This window comes from Panicum virgatum, chromosome 9K (genome assembly GCF_016808335.1).
Source record: "Panicum virgatum strain AP13 chromosome 9K, P.virgatum_v5, whole genome shotgun sequence".
NCBI classification, from domain to species: Eukaryota; Viridiplantae; Streptophyta; class Magnoliopsida; order Poales; family Poaceae; genus Panicum; species Panicum virgatum.
This window is the reverse complement of record NC_053144.1, coordinates 68,273,622-68,290,358: the sequence shown is the minus strand read 5'-3', so window position 1 is coordinate 68,290,358 and position 16,737 is coordinate 68,273,622. Positions and strand designations below refer to the sequence as shown.

The 16,737-nt window shown below is 49.2% G+C and overlaps 3 protein-coding genes across 4 annotated transcripts; 2 read left to right on the top strand and 1 right to left on the bottom strand.

Moving 5' to 3' along the window:
- Positions 1 to 63: 63 nt before the first annotated feature.
- LOC120647377 (mitochondrial outer membrane protein porin 6-like) lies at positions 64 to 4,793 on the top strand. 2 transcript variants are annotated; one of them, XM_039924157.1, is made up of 8 exons: positions 87 to 350; positions 483 to 529; positions 606 to 684; positions 2,510 to 2,577; positions 2,671 to 2,781; positions 3,306 to 3,392; positions 3,609 to 3,817; positions 4,071 to 4,793. In XM_039924157.1, the coding sequence occupies exons 3-8, from the start codon at positions 636 to 638 to the stop codon at positions 4,375 to 4,377; spliced, it is 831 nt and encodes a 276-aa protein (XP_039780091.1). In that variant the 5' UTR covers positions 87 to 350; positions 483 to 529; positions 606 to 635; the 3' UTR covers positions 4,378 to 4,793. The 2 variants fall into 2 exon arrangements, with proteins under 2 accessions (XP_039780090.1, XP_039780091.1); XM_039924156.1 differs by lacking the exon at positions 483 to 529 and having other exon boundaries at positions 64 to 350.
- Positions 4,794 to 5,019: 226 nt separating this feature from the next.
- LOC120647376 lies at positions 5,020 to 6,736 on the top strand. Its single transcript, XM_039924155.1, has 6 exons — positions 5,020 to 5,451; positions 5,557 to 5,654; positions 5,803 to 5,874; positions 6,003 to 6,127; positions 6,218 to 6,290; positions 6,448 to 6,736. Exons 1-6 carry the CDS (start codon positions 5,226 to 5,228, stop codon positions 6,550 to 6,552), a joined length of 699 nt encoding a protein of 232 aa, XP_039780089.1. The 5' UTR covers positions 5,020 to 5,225; the 3' UTR covers positions 6,553 to 6,736.
- A 162-nt stretch (positions 6,737 to 6,898) lies between these two features.
- Positions 6,899 to 9,879, bottom strand: LOC120647375 (putative magnesium transporter MRS2-H). The gene is made up of 4 exons (XM_039924154.1): positions 9,406 to 9,879; positions 8,801 to 9,210; positions 8,028 to 8,312; positions 6,899 to 7,508 (listed from the first exon to the last, which is right to left on the bottom strand). The coding sequence occupies exons 1-4, from the start codon at positions 9,731 to 9,733 to the stop codon at positions 7,224 to 7,226; spliced, it is 1,308 nt and encodes a 435-aa protein (XP_039780088.1). The 5' UTR covers positions 9,734 to 9,879; the 3' UTR covers positions 6,899 to 7,223.
- Between the last annotated feature and the right edge of the window lie 6,858 nt (positions 9,880 to 16,737).

Genomic DNA, 16,737 nt, shown 5'->3' with positions numbered 1-16,737 from the left:
CCGTGAGCGTGGCCGCATGTGGGCCGTCGTGGGCCAAGCCACGACCCCGCGTGCGTTTCCTGCCGCCCTGCTGGTGCAGTGCTGGGGATTCCAAACCTAGGAGGTCTCCCACTCCAAGGAAGCACCGCGCCGCCGGACCCCTCTCCCTCTATTCTTCTCCCACTTCTCCGTCGGATCCTCGCCCCGCCGCCTCGGGTTCATCTCCCCCCTCTGTTTCTTAAACCTTTTCCCTTCTCTCGGACTCTCTCCTCCCTTGCTCTTCCTTCCCTGGCGGCGACGACTGGGCGAGCGGCGGCGCCATTTGCCCTGTCTTCGCCCAGCCCTTAGCCGGCGACGACCGCATCTCCCAGGTATGCCCGCCCCTTCTCTTTCCTTCTGCTGTGCGAGACGGAGCACCCCAAACCCTAACAAAACTATTTCTATTCGGATCTGAATCCCGTTATTACAATATATTACCTACTAACTTTGATTTCGTTTGAAAGGATTATCGGGTGTACATGTGTACATCCATGTCCTATGCTGTTGCTGGGTGCGCCCCTGACATCTAGGCTCCTCTTCCTCAGTTAATTGATCATGGTATTAATGTGCACTTATTTTCCTGAAAGGTCACTGGAACATTACTAAGTTCAGGAAGGATGAGCAAAGGTCCAGCTCCGTTCGTCAACATCGGGAAGAGAGCAAAAGGTTCTTAAAAGTCCAACCAACCTTAGTTTTCGATTGTTGTGCTTCATGCCATGCTACACATTTTCGGCAGACAATTCCTAGTGTGATACCTGGCTTAATTATTTGCGTTGTGGCCTGTTATTAGGCTTAAGTATTTCTGTATGAGATGCATGCGGTGGTTTTAGAATCGAGTCCAGCGTGAACGACTCTATTAGGTGCTAGGGGATTCATATGACCGTCACGAGGAAGGTGCCTAGTACTCAGTTCTTTGTTCCAGTTGTTTTTTGCATAGCTTCATAGAGAACGGACCATTATCTAGTTGCTGTGATCTGTATGGATAGGTTATGGGCAGAGAAACGGGAGCTCAATTCTGTGGGAATGTCTTTTCTATATTCTCTATAGAATGATAGAAATGTACCTCTGGACCTTCCTGTCAACATATTTATTTGGGATAATGTCATATACTTTTATCTGTTTTTGTATGTAGTATGACACGTGCATATGAATTTAATTAGCCCTGCTAATGGGTTGGAACCCGCACCATACCCAACCCCACCCAAAATTAACATATTTAGATACCCAACCCCACCCAACCCAATTAGTTAATTTCTCAACTCTAACCAACCCGCCCCATTATAAGCGGGTAACCCATAAAAACCCATGGGTTCTACTATGCAGAGGAATTTAGTGGTTCTACACTTAATGTGGGGACCACATATATGTCTAGCCACACTACTTTGCACAGAGTATCTGTCAGTCATATTGACTCATTTCTAAAAATTTCAGTCAATTTCGATAAAATTTTATAGTATGAACGCGAGGTTTTAATTCTAGGGTCCGGCTCTTGATGTGGAGCCCACGTATAGTTCTAGCCACGCTATTTTGCACAGAGTAGCTACCAGTCGTACTGAGTCATCTCCAACAAATTTCAGTCAATTTCGATAAAATTTTATAGTGTGAACGCGAGATTTTAATTCTAGGGTCCGGCTCTTGATGTGGAGCCCACGTGTAGTTCTAGCCACGCTGCTTTGCACAGAGTAGCTGCCAGTCGTACTGAGTCATCTCCAACAAATTTCAGTCAATTTCGATAAAATTTTATAGTGTGAACGCGAGATTTTAATTCTAGGGTCCGGCTCTTGATGTGGAGCCCACGTGTAGTTCTAGCCACGCTGCTTTGCACAGAGTAGCTGCCAGTCGTACTGAGTCATCTCCAACAAATTTCAGTCAATTTCGATAAAATTTTATAGTGTGAACGCGAGGTTTTAATTCTAGGGTCCGGCTTTTGATGTGGAGCCCACGTGTAGTTCTAGCCACGCTGCTTTGCACAGAGTAGCTGCCAGTCGTACTGAGTCATCTCCAACAAATTTCAGTCAATTTCGATAAAATTTTATAGTGTGAACGCGAGGTTTTAATTCCAGGGTCCGGCTCTTCATGTGGGGTCCACAAGTAGTTCTAGCCACACTGCTTTGCACAAAATAGCTGCCAGTCGTACTGAGTCATCTCCAACAAAATTCAGTCAATTTCGATAAAATTTTCTGATATAAACACGTGGTTTTAATTTCAGAGTCCAGCTCTCACGTGGGATCCACATTTATATATAGTTATACTATTTTGTAAAAAATATCCATTTCAACCCACCCCAACCCGCTCCAACCCGCATTTATATAGAACCCGCCCCGACCCACCCCATTAACTAATACAACCCATTTTAAATCATCCAAACACACTCCATTTCAAAACCCACCCCATAAAACTCATTTCAACCCAACCCATTAGCAGGCCTAAATTTAATGATCATATTTATGTGCTAGCAAACTTCATGAGTTAATACTTCACCTTCTTACAGATCTCTTGTACAAGGACTACAACTTTGACCAAAAGTTTTCTTTGTCGACGTCTAGCAAATCTGGTTTGGTAAGATGTTCATGCTTCTACTTTCGTTTAGTTTCTTTGGAAAACTCTTTGAACTCACTCATTTTTCTGATAACCTGCTTTTTTTTGTCATAGAATCTCACAGCCACTGGTGTGAGGATCAATGAAGACTTCATTGGTGGTATACGGACACAGCATAAAAGTGGTAGAACCACTGTTGATGTCTTAATTGATAGTGATTCTAAAGTACGGTCCTTGTAAACCTTTTTTTTCTGCATTTGAATCCCTTTTGTGGAGTTTGGTAGCATATGTTCTCTGTTTTCTGGATCAAGGCTGCTAATTGTGGCATTGCTGTCTCTAAATATCTTGCATGAGGCATGAACATATCGTGGCACCTGAAATATTACGTCACTGGCCTCATATGCTAGGGATACATGCGTCGGTTATGTAAGCAGCAAGAATACACTGCTAATAAATTCTGTGGGTAGGTAATAGTGTTAAATTTAGCTAGTTGTAAGCGTCTGAAAGTGATAACTATATTAAACGGGATCTCTTTCCACTTTTAGGCTAAGAAGATTTACCACATTAAAGAACAAGTGGATTTCTGAATTCGAGTTTTAGTACAGATGTGGGTTACTATACCATTTCTATCAGCTGCATTTGTGCATTTATAATATTTAGTGCTTCATATTCACTTTTGCTTTAGCCATGGTCTTTCTTCATGCATGCATCCTGCATTTGTGTTCTTACTGGAGTCCTCTTGTTTGCAGGTGTCAACCACAGTCACTGTTGATGAAGCACTCACTGGTTTGAAGACTTCATTCAGCTTCAAGGTTCCCGATCACAAGTCTGGGAAGGTTAGTATGTTTCGAAGTAAAAGAGGAAACATCAGCTTTCCTGAAACACAGAAAATGAGCAGTGCAATGTGTGCAGGATGTCTTAAACTAAACTGTATTTGGCCCACATGTTGTGTTTATTGATTGCATCAGTGGCTAATGATCTACATCTCAACCCACTACTTTTCAATGAAATGATTTTTTATCTTTGCTAGTACTTACTTTTTTTTGTGACAGCTTGATCTGCAATACGCACACAGTCGATTTGCATTGAGTTCAACCATTGGTTTGACATCAGCACCTGTAGTCGAGCTCGCTGCAACTGTTGGCACAAGTGAACTTAGCTTTGGTGCTGAGGTTGGATTTGACAGTACTTCAGCTTCCGTTACCAAGTACAACTCAGGGATTGGATACAACAAATCAGATTTCTCGACTTCTTTACTATTGTAAGCTCTCCGCAAGTTTATGCTTTCTGTTTAGGCGTATATAGAATTTGTGCATTGCTCTTAATGTTATAATGAGTTACATAAGCTCTGGTCGCTGTACAAAAGTTAATCCATGTTTATACTATTGTAGTTTGTCATTTTGGTCTTTTCCTCACTTGAAATAATTTGCATGTTTAACAAACAAACGATGTTTACCTAGCAACCTCTCTTTTACTTGTGGGCTGACCAATCTTTCCACATTTTTGCTACATAGAGCTGATAAAGGGGAGACTTTGAAGGCGTCTTATATTCACCTTTTCAATCCGAACGATGGTGCTACAGTGGCGGCTGAGGTAACACACAAGCTGAAAACAAAGGAGAACTGTTTCACCATTGGGAGCTCCCATGCCATTGATTCTTCAACATTGCTTAAGACGAGATTCAGCAACTCTGGGAAGGTTGGACTCCTCTGTCAGCATGAGTGGAGGCCAAAGTCCCTTGTGACTCTTTCAGCTGAGTATGATCCGAAGGTGGTACGTTCGCCTTCAAGATTCGGCGTGGCCATATCAGTCAAGCCTTGATGAGTCGACTCACCTCCTGTAAAACAGTACAAGCGTTACACAGTCTCCAAGAACATAAGCTTTGGAGCGATACCTAGAACAGCTCTCCCATTTTAGCCGTTTTGGTAACTGTCTTGGGCAAAGGAGTATTGTCTGGGAGTTGGACTTGTTTTGTGGAATGCTTCCATCAGAGCCAACTCCAAACCGAGAACTGAAAATACACAGGTTTGTATTAGAGCAGAAGCTTTATTCTTTTCGCGATGTTTTTCCCTGTTACTATTCGACGCCAAATGATTTTGGGGGCGATTAAACGCCAAAGGCCTTGTGATCATGAGGATAATTGATAACTCTGATGATAATGGGGGCACTTGTACCCAGCGACTAAGGAGTGACTACCGGGATTGTTCCCAATCAGTCAATTGATTCTTTTGGAGAAATTCGTGTCCTGATTTGATTCTTTTGAAATTCATGTATTCAGAGGCAAGCTTGGTTTTAATTGCTTGCTGGTTCTTGTGATATGAGTTGAATGCGACTAGGCTCGAGATGAGCCGATGGAAGCTTATCGAGCAGCTGGGGCGGAGGCCCGCGCTGCGTGTCCTATGCATGTCCCTCGCGACAGCATTGAGAGTCTCTTGTCCTTGCGCACTCACAGGACCACGCTCGCGGACGCGCGTGTGCTCGGCTCACTTCACTTGGCCGGGCTGTCTCCACGCCACGCTCCCCACATCCCCTTTTTCCCTTTTCCTCCTCTCCCCTCGTGTACCTGCTCTAGCTCTATCGGTCTATCCCTCCGCGTCGTCGGGCATCTCGCCACCTCCAGGTCCAAGAGACCAAGATCGAGTGATTGCAGTAGGCAGATTGCACGAGGGATGGTCGCCGTGTCTACCGCGGCGATGGCGAGCTCGCTTCTCCTCCGGCCGCGCGCCTCCTTCCGGCGGGCGCTCCCGCCACCGCCACCTTCCAGCCGCCGGGCATTGCCAGCGCCGCGGGTTCAAGCAGCTAGCACCAAACAGGAGCAACCAGGCCGGCCGGCCGGGACGCGGCTCTACTCGCTGGCACCCTACCCTCTGCTGCTCGCCGCGCTGTTGCCGGGAGGTACGTAGGCTGCCCTCGGTTTCTTTTTTCTGCGGGTGCGCGCTCTCGGCGCTCGGTGCTGATGGCTTGTCCTCTCGCCGGCGGTTTCGCTTGCCTGGTGGACAGCTGAGCCGGTGACGGCCGTGTTCGCGCCGTTCGTGGAGCTGGTGAAGACGTGGGGCCTCCCTGGCTGGCTCGTGCACTGGGGCCACCCCGGCAACATGGTACGCCTCTGCGCTCTGCCCGTGCCTTGTTCACAGATGACATTCTTGCAGTTCCTACACGAGTGTAGAGAGAAAATTATGTGGCTGCCGGAGCAACCATGTTGCTGAGCTGACACTGAAACTCTCTGTTCTTTGCTCTTTCTTTCAGGCTGTGGTGCTTTTTGCGATGGGTGGCTACGGGACATACCTCGGCTTCAGGATCAAACTATCAGATGATCCGGTAAGTAGTATTCACCAATGCGGCCGTATCTCTCAAGGCCACTGATATGCAAAAATGTATCTTTTCTGCCTATACATTTTGCCTTCCATTGAGAATGCTGTTAATTCAGGCATGCAACTTGCATACAGGAAGAGAAGGCTAAGGCCAAAGATCTCCACCCAAAGCTCCTTGCCGGCATGTTCTTCTTCTTCGCCCTCGGTGCCACAGGTGGTGTCACTGCTCTTCTTACCTCAGACAAACCAATCTTTGAAAGGTACAGCTCTCAGAGAACTCAGAATTGAGAACACCGTCTTCCTTCTGAAATCTAAAGTCGCCTTCTGATCATTTTGTGATGGATTTGCAGTCCTCATGCAGTAACAGGAGTCATCGGCCTGGCACTCCTGACCATTCAGTCTATTCTTCCAAAATTGTTTGAGGTAACTTGAGAAGATAGTAGATACATCAAATAATCACAGCAGATCAATATTTCACTTTTGGAATTCAATTCACAGACCCATAGAAACTACGAAATATACTCTAAAATTACTGATGATACCCACAGCTACCATGAATAACTTGCTTCTCTGACGACAGGGGAACCCAGGGCTTAGGACTACACATGGTCTACTCGGCAGTGGCATCATGACTCTGTTTCTAATCCATGCAGCACTCGGCCTGCAGCTTGGGATCAGTTTCTAACTTTTGGCTAGAATATCTTGGGGTTTGCTTCTTTCTGATTGCTTTTTTGGAGATTTAACTCACTCTTATTATTATTCACACGAGGCATCCCTTTATAAAGCAAAACAATGTAAGAGAAAGCAAATTTACTATCCTTCTCTTTGTGCGCAATTATAGTAAATGGTATCATATGCTAAATTGCTAATATGATATCGCAGATGCATATTCTTATACAAGCATACATGTTTGCTACCTTAAAAAAGAACAGAACGATCAGACAAGAAAGAAAAAGCATCTTGTCATAATACTAAATAGCAGAAAGCAGCAGGCTGTATTATATGAACTAACCATTTTGATGATCTGAAGATTGGGTTCTAGGCTGTCAAAGATGAAAAAAATCCTGTTGGATCTCAATATTTTTAACAGTTGGATCTTGTCAATACACAGGCATGGCATGCATGATGAATGCCGATGCAATCTCCATAAAGAAAAAGAAAAGAGGACTTCTTATTATGATTAAAGCGTCAATATATAAAATCTTCCGGACAAGATCTTTCTCCTTAGATCTCAACTATCATATACCCGTAGCAATGTATTGCCTCCAGTCGGGAGGAATTATGAAGACGAATACCTGTCTGGCTGTCACCAACATAATGGCCCTGGTTTCCATGGATTTCCCTAAATCTTGCCTTTTAACTGCTGAGTAGTCTGTTCCTCCAAGCATATCCGAACAACACGATCATGACCAACAAGCAGAATGACGAGGTGGCCCCAACAAATGGCCAAAAACGACCTACGGTAGTGTTCCTGTCACCATTGTGAGGCAGGTTCATGCCAAATGATGCAGCTACCAATGTGTTCATGGCTATGCCAAAGGATACGATGATCAGGATCAGATGGAATTGAATAAGTTGATTGCGTTGGTTGTCAAGTTGGATGTTGATGTAGTCTTCTGTGTCAACAATATATTCTCGAACCTGCCAAATGTACCAAAGAAGAATTATTTGATGATGAGGATAGGAATTATGAAGGGCGGGCCTGGTGCAGCGGTAGAGCCTACCGTCTGTAACCGGAAGGTCCCGGGTTCGAGCCTCAGCCTCTGCACATTTGTGTGGGTAAGGCTTGGGGCTTAAAAACAACCCTTCCCCAGACCCCGCACAGTGCGGGAAGCCTACGGCACTGGGTACGCCCTTTTTTTATGAGGATAGGAATTATAGCCCTCTAGACAAACAAAATGCTAAGTTTCTATCAGTCCAATGGAACTGCAACAATTTACTATGAAAAGTACAAAGGAAGTGAACTAGGCTTTCCATCTTCACTAGCTTGCTCCATAATAAACAAGAAAAATCTTATACATGGTGAATTGGTGATGGTGATGGTGGTATAATGGTGAATAAGCACAAATTCCCAAAATAAGACAGAGTGTGAGGTATATGTAGTCTCAAGGAAAGCCTATGCAGACGCAGTACAGGTTTGGGAGAAAGAAAAGAACAGACCATCACAATCCTGTTGCGAATTCCATCCAACTGCATGAAATAGGATTCAAGTAACATCTCTAGGTTTCCAGCATCAGTGTCCAGTGGCACACTTGTAACAATGCCCATGGCTTGGTTCATAATAGGATTTGGTCTAGCCAGGCTTGTTTGTGAAGGAAAATTGCTATTTATAGCACCAGAAGCCAGTAGAGCTTGATCCTGCAGAGTTTTTGTTGGCTTCCATGACAGGTGTAGCTCTGCCATGTTTTCATTATGATCCAGAAGATGCTGTACTTCATCTCTGACCTTCAAATTTAAAACAACAATATCAAATATTATGAAAAGGAAGTGGTTCTAGACATCGTAAGGATTATTACCAAAGTCTTTGAGTTATTAAAAAAATAAATTGGAAGGCTTTGTGGAGTATAAGAAACCCTAGTATGGTATGAAATTATGAATGATAGATTGACTTTTGTCTTCCTGTGCCTTTTCAAAGATCCAAACATAACTATTTTCATCAACGACGACAGTCTGCAAAGTGCAATTTTAAAAGCTAATTTCATTTATTATTTTATTAGATGGAGCACTTTTTTCGTGTCCTGCTAATCAGCAGGAGACACACATACTGCTGATGTTATTCTTCAGAAATTCACATGAATACAGTGCAGTTCAAAATATGTATGCACAGTTGTAGTGAAGCAAACAATGCCAGTCAACCATTCATTCGCAGAACATTAGACATTAAAAAAATAAGAAAGAGGAATCGACCAAAAAAAATGTATGTCTAACAATACCTTGTGCACACCAGCAAGCAGGGTGGTGAGATCTCTTTTTAGGCTCCGAACACGCTCAAGGTTACTAGTGCTCACTTTTTTAGTCAATTCATCCAGCACAAAACGTGCATGCTTGTTAAGATCAGATAGGCTGGAATGAAATGACAAGCATACAGCTTCCAGGGCGAGCTCCAACACCTGAAACTCAAAGGGAAGCCCACGCTCGGCACTAGTTTGATCTTGGTTGCCATCCAAACTGCCCACTTGTGTGGCGCCAACATCAACCTCCAAGCTCTTCAAAGGGAAATAGTGCCTCAATTTATCAATGAAAGGGATAACCTCCTGAGCAAGAGGTTCCAGCACCAGGACTTCATCGGCAGTCACGATAGCTCTTATGAACTCTAGATTGATTACAATAGCCTTCTCTCTAGCTGCAAAATCTAAGGTTAATCTTACGGACAACAAATATGATTCATGATATCCATATTCAATGAAGAACACTTTAAAACATACCATAACACTACCAGAACGAGGACCAATAACCTGTACGACACTCGCTAGTAGTTCACGGCTCTACAGGCATTCAAACTTTTTGTGGACCAAAATATGAGGTAGCATCAGCTCACCGAGGATGATGGGGCAGCGGGAGAGAAGGGGCCCGATGACGCGGAGTTCGCGCGCGTGCACCCCGGAGCGTTCCGCGACGAACGCCTTGTCGCACATGAATACCTCGCAGCCGCCCCACCGATCCATCCTCATCCACAGCCGGGCTGGCGCCTTCTTCCGCCTCCTCCCGGCGAAACGCGGCGCCGGCGGCGCGAGGGGCGGCTTGGGGAGGGATGGGAGGCGGCGGAACGGGCGGGAGCGCTTGGAGTAGGACGACGACGAGAATGACGCGGCGGGGGAGAGGAAGGGAGGCGGCTTCCTGCCGCCGCTGCCTGACAGCCTCCCCATCGCGGCGGCACGGCGAAGACCATAGTGGGGAGGAGGCGGAGAGATAGCTTTTGGGCCTGGGGGGAGACGGAGGCGGAGCGGCGGAGGCAGCCGAGAGCGAGAGGTTTTGGCCGCGAACGGCGCGCGGTGGCTGGCCGTTGGGCGGATGCGCGGCCGGCGAAGCCGACGAGGCGTGTCCTACTACTTGAAAAAGAAAAACTGGAAAGATATCCATGGTTTGAGTCGACGCTGATCTCAAGCCCATCTAGAGGCCCAAGCTTTCCCAAGCCTATTTGCGTTAGAACCCACAGCGCACGGCCCACTCTTTTTAGTTAACGCGGCCCATGTGTTTGAGATGGTTCGGGCGTACGGCAGAAGCGAACGCACTGCAAGTCTGTAAGCCAAGTCTGCACGATTATTATGCTCCATCGTACTGAAACTCTGCACGATTTAGACTGAAGGCTGCTGTCGGATGAATCGATTCCTTTCATCAGACGATAAGGGCGCAGCTGAAAATCCCAGAGGCAGCCAGCCACATCAGAACGCCAACAAAACGTCGCTGCAGGTCGCCGGGGAGGCAGACCGCAGAAGAGAGGAACCAATCAGCCATCGCTGCTGGCCGATGCCGCGGCAGTGTTTCCGGCAGAGCGATTCGGTTCCACCGGCAAGGAACAAGGATGCTGGTTAGGAATCCCTCGGTGTCCGCGACCGTCGAGACGTGCACGAGCGATGGAGGGCTCGGTTGGCCGCTGCCCCTTTGCGCAGGGGTGGTGGTGCAGCCGCGAGGCGAGGCCCATGCCCATCCATCGGCGGCGGAAAGCTGATGGGGAAGGCGGCGGCAGGCGCGCATGGACGGGTGATTGGCCGGCGATACGGCGGCGTCCGGTGGGGTCGCGGCGGCGCAAGCGGCACGGCAATTTCCTAGCGTTTTTACGCGGCGCGCGCGTACGGGCACGGCGGCGCCCCCGGACTGTCTCCGCGCACTCCGAGGTCTTGACGCGCGCGCCCTGATCTTGCTCTACAAGTAGTACTACTACTACCGTGCCAATCCACTGGTCCCTCGAACAAGAAACGGCAAGCAAACCGCTGCACCAGCCGGGCAGGCACGGTACACGCCTGCTCCTTTGTCCTTTCGACCTGCGCCTCATCTTTCACCCTCGACGACACTGCTGACTCATACCACTGTACCTGTAGGCAACCGGGCATCATCATCATCAGTTCATTGCTGCAGAGAAAGAGAAATTTGCAACCAGTGGACACTTGGACGGAACAGGGAACGCGTATTCCCAAGGAGGAACAGGGCGCGTGGAGTACATGTTGGATTGGATACACCTGTTCCTCCTCGGATGCTCAAGAGATCATACAGGCGGCAGGCACCCTGTCGTCAAACGAGGAGGGCTTGCGGCTTGCGCAGTGGGGTGCCTTTCTTGTAGCTTCTCGAGCGCCTCGGGCTCCGTCGCCCTCGCGCCGGTGCTCCTCTCCCACGCTCCTGCTGCCGCGTGGGCCCGGCCACCGCACTGGCGGCTCCAGGCGGTGCTCGCGGCCAGCGGCGCTACAGATACGGGAGAGAGAGCCCCACCCCACCCATCGTGATCCTGACTAGGTGGGTGGCCCACGCGTCGGTGATAGCTGCGGGGGGGGGGGGGGGGACGCCATCATTGGGAATGAGCGGGCGTTTGACCAACCTTGGCGGCGCCGCACGTGCCCCGGCCGGCGGCGGCGCCTTTTTGGCGCCAAGTTTTGGCGGGAAGGGGTTCGGTTTTGGAGGGTTTGAGAGTCCGGGGCCGAATCTGCGGCGGGAAGGGTTCCATTTCCATCCACCTGTCTATCCATCCATCTGGTTTTCACCATGGGCCTGAGGCCTCGGACCGTGCCGCCAGGGTGTGCATTTTCACCGGCGCCAAGCGTCGTGTCCTTCCTTCATAGTAGCATCTTGCCTTCATCATTCTTCGACACAAGATGGCAGGGTACAATCAATCCTACACGTACAATGCTTGTCGGCAAGAGCTGACGTGAGGTTCGTACTAGTTTACTACAAAAACTTTGTACGTAGAGTGCAGTGCTGATACGCGCCACGTATGTACCGTGCGCAACGATGCAGGTCCAGCGACTGAAGTGGAGCTGGTTCAAATTTGAAAGCATCGGATGCCATGCGCCCGGCCAAAGCCTGCCTGCGGCAGCCTGCACCACCTGGCGCATTTACCACAGGGGTAAGGAAGCCTAGACACTGACTCACTCCACTGTCATTGATAGGCTGTGTTTAGTTCCCCATCCAAAAATTTTTGGATGTCAAATCAGCACTTTGATCGGATATCGGGAGGACTTTTCGGACACTAATTAAAAAACTAATTTCAGAACTCACTTGGAAACCACGAGACGAATCTTTTGAGGCATTTGACCGCGTCATTAGCACATGTGGGTTACTGTAGCACTTATGGCTAATCATGCACTAATTAGGCTTAAAAGATTCGTCTCGTCATGTACATCCAAACTGTGTAATTAGTTTTGTTATTTAATTATATTTAGTGCTTCATACATGTGTTTAAAGGGGATGTTAAAATTTTTGGGTGAAAATTTTTGGGAACTAAACGCGCCCTAAATAAACTCAAAGTCCGAAGGCGACGCGGTAAAAACCACTTCGGCCATGGGAAAAGGCAGCTTTTCCGTGCAAGGGCTGGGGTCAGCTCCCAAACGTGGAAAGATGGCAGCTTTTTGAACACGGCAACGGACAAAAACGAGCAAAGGCCGTCAGGGTGGAGATGGGGCCGGCCAGCATGGGCAGGGGAAGGAAAAAAAATAAATCACCGTCAGGTCAACAGCATCACCAGGGTTAAAGATGGGTGTGGAGCGGATCGAACCAATGGATCACTGATCCAGCTCATCGAAACAGCCATAAAGGACCCCTATTGGATCAGAGCCTAAAAAACCATTGAACCAAGGGATCGGGGGGTTCGACCCACCCCTTCGACGTACCTGATGCCGCTGCCTCCTCTGGCTCGGCCACCGTCTCTCGACAACGCCGCCGCAGCCGCAAGAATTGGATCCCCAAATTCCTATTCCCCGTTCTGCCACCGCAGCGCCCGATTCGCCAACTACCACGCCGCGCCTTGCTATGCCGCCGTCTGTCGTCTGCCGCAAGCGCTCCCTGTCCCCTGTGCCCGGCTTCAACTCTACTGCAAGCGCACGCGCCCAATGCCGGTGACGGACAGACGGAGTAGGCTGGCGACGCGCGACGTCATCCGTTGCACCGCCGTGTGCCGCCGCTGGCGCGGAGGCGCCGTGCCTCTCCCCGCGGCCACCGTTCATGCCCGTCGCGAGCGTCATCCCCGACGCCGGCCCCCTCCCGTCGGCAGTGCCCTGGTGTGGCATGGTCCTTGCAGACTCCCGCGACCAGCGCCTCCTGCTGCGGGAGCTCGGCCCCGTCTGCAACCGCGAGGTCCGGCTCCTCGTCAACCCGCTCGACAAGCATGTGCGGGCGCTGGCTGGCGACGCCGTGGCGAGGAAGGAAGAGACAGACGAGTCGGAGTTGTAGCAGGGGCAGTACGGGCAGCGTGTAGCAGAGGAGGCGTGGCGCACGCACGAGCCCAGCAATAGCAAGCTAAATGGTTCGACCCACTAGAACCATTGGTGCAATCACGGATCATTTGGTGCTCCTCATCTCACAGAATGGGTCGTTGGATAGTTCCAGGATCTCTCCATGGTGCACCTACGCCCATCTTGGAACAGGGTGCGCCAGCTTGCGGCCATTAGGCCATACACCCCTGATCGTGCAGCAGCGTTGGCAGCTTGCATTGCAATGGGCCGCTAGCTAGCTCGATCGATCAGAGTTTGCGCCAGCTTCAAGAACACAAGCTGCCGCGCCCAGCCTATTTGTTCAACGGTTCCTAGCATGACGTAGTACCATCGATCCCGTGACCTCAGATCTAGACATGATCATGATCAGGAGTGGAGCTAGAAAGTCTCTCCAAACCGAGCTAAATCAATGGATAATACCAGATTGACTGAAATATGCTTAATCCTACTGTTTTTGATCTAAACACCAGAGTGCATTTTATCTTGCATGAACTAAGGTGGGCCCATGCTATGCACATCCCACTACTACGAAAAGCATTTGTAGAGGCGGGTAAAAACACATTTTTTTTGGACCGGTAGCGCGCCCGTTGATAATTCTCGGTGTTAAAAATACCTATTTTTAGGGGCGGAAAGTGAAACCGCCCCTAAAAACACATTTGCAGGGGCGGGCCACCCCCTCCCCACCCGCCCCTACAAATCCATTTTCAGGGGCGGGTCACCGCCCTGTCTACCCCTGTAAATAACTTTTCAGGGGCGGGCAGAGGGTGACCCGCCCCTGAAAATGAATTTGCAGGGGCGGGTGGGGGTGGCCCGCCCCTGCAAATGAATTTCCGACCCATCAAAATTAGTAATTCGTTTTTAATTTGTTTCGCGGTATTTTAAAATTTGAATTCCACTTTATATACCTACCAAGCTAAGTTTATATTGACCCATCCTGATCCAACACTCAAATAACAATGCAATCAAATAAAATTTTAGAAGATAAAGGACTAGCAGTACAAGCTGTTCAATGATAATAGTAGTTATACATCCATGCATATTACAAATTTGTAACTACTGCATTGCTCGCATCCGTAGATAGATAAGATAGTTGCGGTCTCCAATCGTCCACCCTTAAACTTCATCAAAATAAACTAGTGCACGAACAAGTGCACTCTCCTCCGCTTCCCATTGGTGGCCACATCTAGAACTACAAATATCGAACAATGGAGTGTTAGGCTTACTTGCCCTGCAGAAGGAGAGCTTTGCTTAAAACCTGCAACCTCTTGTAAAATATGGCTCTCCACTCATGCAAGTCAAACCTAAGGTGTCCATGACTTGATTCAGAATATTCCGAAAGCTAACTGATGCAATGGTATATTGATGATCAATGAGATCCTGCAAAAAGGTGATAATAACGTTATGAAAGTTGAAAGAATAATGCAACATTACTAAAGTTAAAAATGACTAAAAAGAAAATTTCATACTCTGTCTTGTCGATTAAGACGACAAAGCCTCTCTGTAGTCAAAATAACATTGGATTCTCTCGCCTGTAGCTGCTTAACTCGAAAATATCACTACTACAGAAAGGCTTTTTCGAGGCAGTCAAAAAGGCTTTTTCGAGGCGGGTAGCCCAACCGCCTCGGAGCTATCGTTGCAGTTAATAGAGGCATTTCCAGAGCCGGTTACACGGGCCCGCCTCGGCTAAACAAATAAAAAAATAAAAAAAGGCAAGGCCCGCCGAGCCCATCGGTGCGCCGCCACCGGATCCGGGCGGCCGCCGCCGTCCTCCGACGCCCCGCTGCCACGTCCGCCGCCGCTCGACGCCGGATCTAGGCACCCCGGCTGCCGGTCACCACGCGGAGCAGCCGGATCCAGTGGGCTCCGAGGTCATCGCCGCGCGTAGCCACCGGGGTCCGCCCCCTCGCGCCGTCGCGCCATGCCCCGCCGCCGCCGGGGTCCACCCGCCGCACGCCGTGGCCCCGGCCGTCGGCGAGGAGCAGTGGGGAGGGAGGAGGGAACCCGCGGCCGCCAGCCTTTTCGAAGGCGGGGAGGGAGCAGGGAGGCTGCGTGCCCCCGCACGCTGCACCGCCGCAAGGGCCGTGCGCCCCCGCACCTCGCCGCGCCACTGCAGGGGCCCCGCGCTCCCCCACCACTCGCCGCTGGTAGATGGAGGGGCGACAGAGAGGGAGGGCTCAGGGAGAGCGGGAGTGTTATTGCCATAATTTAACAGGATTAATTTATGGGCCACGCCACATGTATCTTAGATTTAGTTCAAGATTAGAGATAGAGTCTGATCGGGACAAGATTGGTTAGATTGTTTCGCAAGTCTCCGGACTATAAATATGTACCCTATGTTATTCATGAAAAAAAACATCATCACGTCTCACAAACAACAATCTCGGCGCATCGCCACCCCTAATCCTAGGGTTTCATCTAAGTAAGCGTCATGCTGCCCTGATCGCTTCTCGCGATCAGGGCAGCGTTGTTCTTACCTTTACCATGGTATTACTCGTATTGAAGCGTTTTTTATGGCGAGTAGTACTAGTTATCTTGATGTTCGTAGCATGGCTTTTAATAGATCTATCGTGCTTTGTTGCTTATCATCTACGAACATCATGTTGCCTTTATGCGATCATGTCATCATCTGATACTAGCTCTTGTTGCATAGAGCTAGCTGCGTAAAGGCAACACCCTGCTTCTTTTACATCTGGTAGATCTAATCTGTTATGGTTTTCTCTTTTTCTTAAGAGTTGGCGTAATATCTGCTAGGTTGAGCCTTACAAACAGGTTGGATGATCCGGTGGCGTGTTAGATGCTCTGCTCCCCGGCAACCTCCCGGCTCTTCGTGTTGCCTGTCGCTGCTCGCCGGTGGGTTTCGACCGACAACACATTATGGCACACCCGGTGGGACCTTCATCAACAACAACACCCACCGCAGAGATGGCAGGAGCTCAAGATCAAGAACCCGCTCCCAAGCCCATCACGTATGAAGAGCTGACTCCAGAACACAAGCTAAAACATGATGAGATCAAAGCTCAGTTCGAAGCTGATCTTATCGGCTTTTTTGAGAGGACCCGCAACCATGGCATCAGGTGGAAGGGGTTCTCACCAGAAGGCGCTCTCGACAACGTTGATCTGTCCGTGCCTTCAGAGGAACGCACCAGGGCCCTACGCCAGGAGATGAACTACATGGTGACTCACATGCTCCATCGGCACTCAGAAAGCCTGGTGAACGAGCTTGAGCGTGTGGCACATCGCGTTGTCCATGAGGTAATCAAGAACCAGTACTCCCCATCGAGACCAACTCTGGGGAGTCACAGGGGGGAAGCTGCATTGCAAACCAAGCCGCCAGTGTCCTACTCGCTCGCGGTAGCAATACAGCAGAATTCGCCGATCTACGTTGTCCACAAGAAATGCGGTGATCCTGGAGAAGGCCAGTTCTTGACCGAGCCACCCAAGGAGGTCCCGCA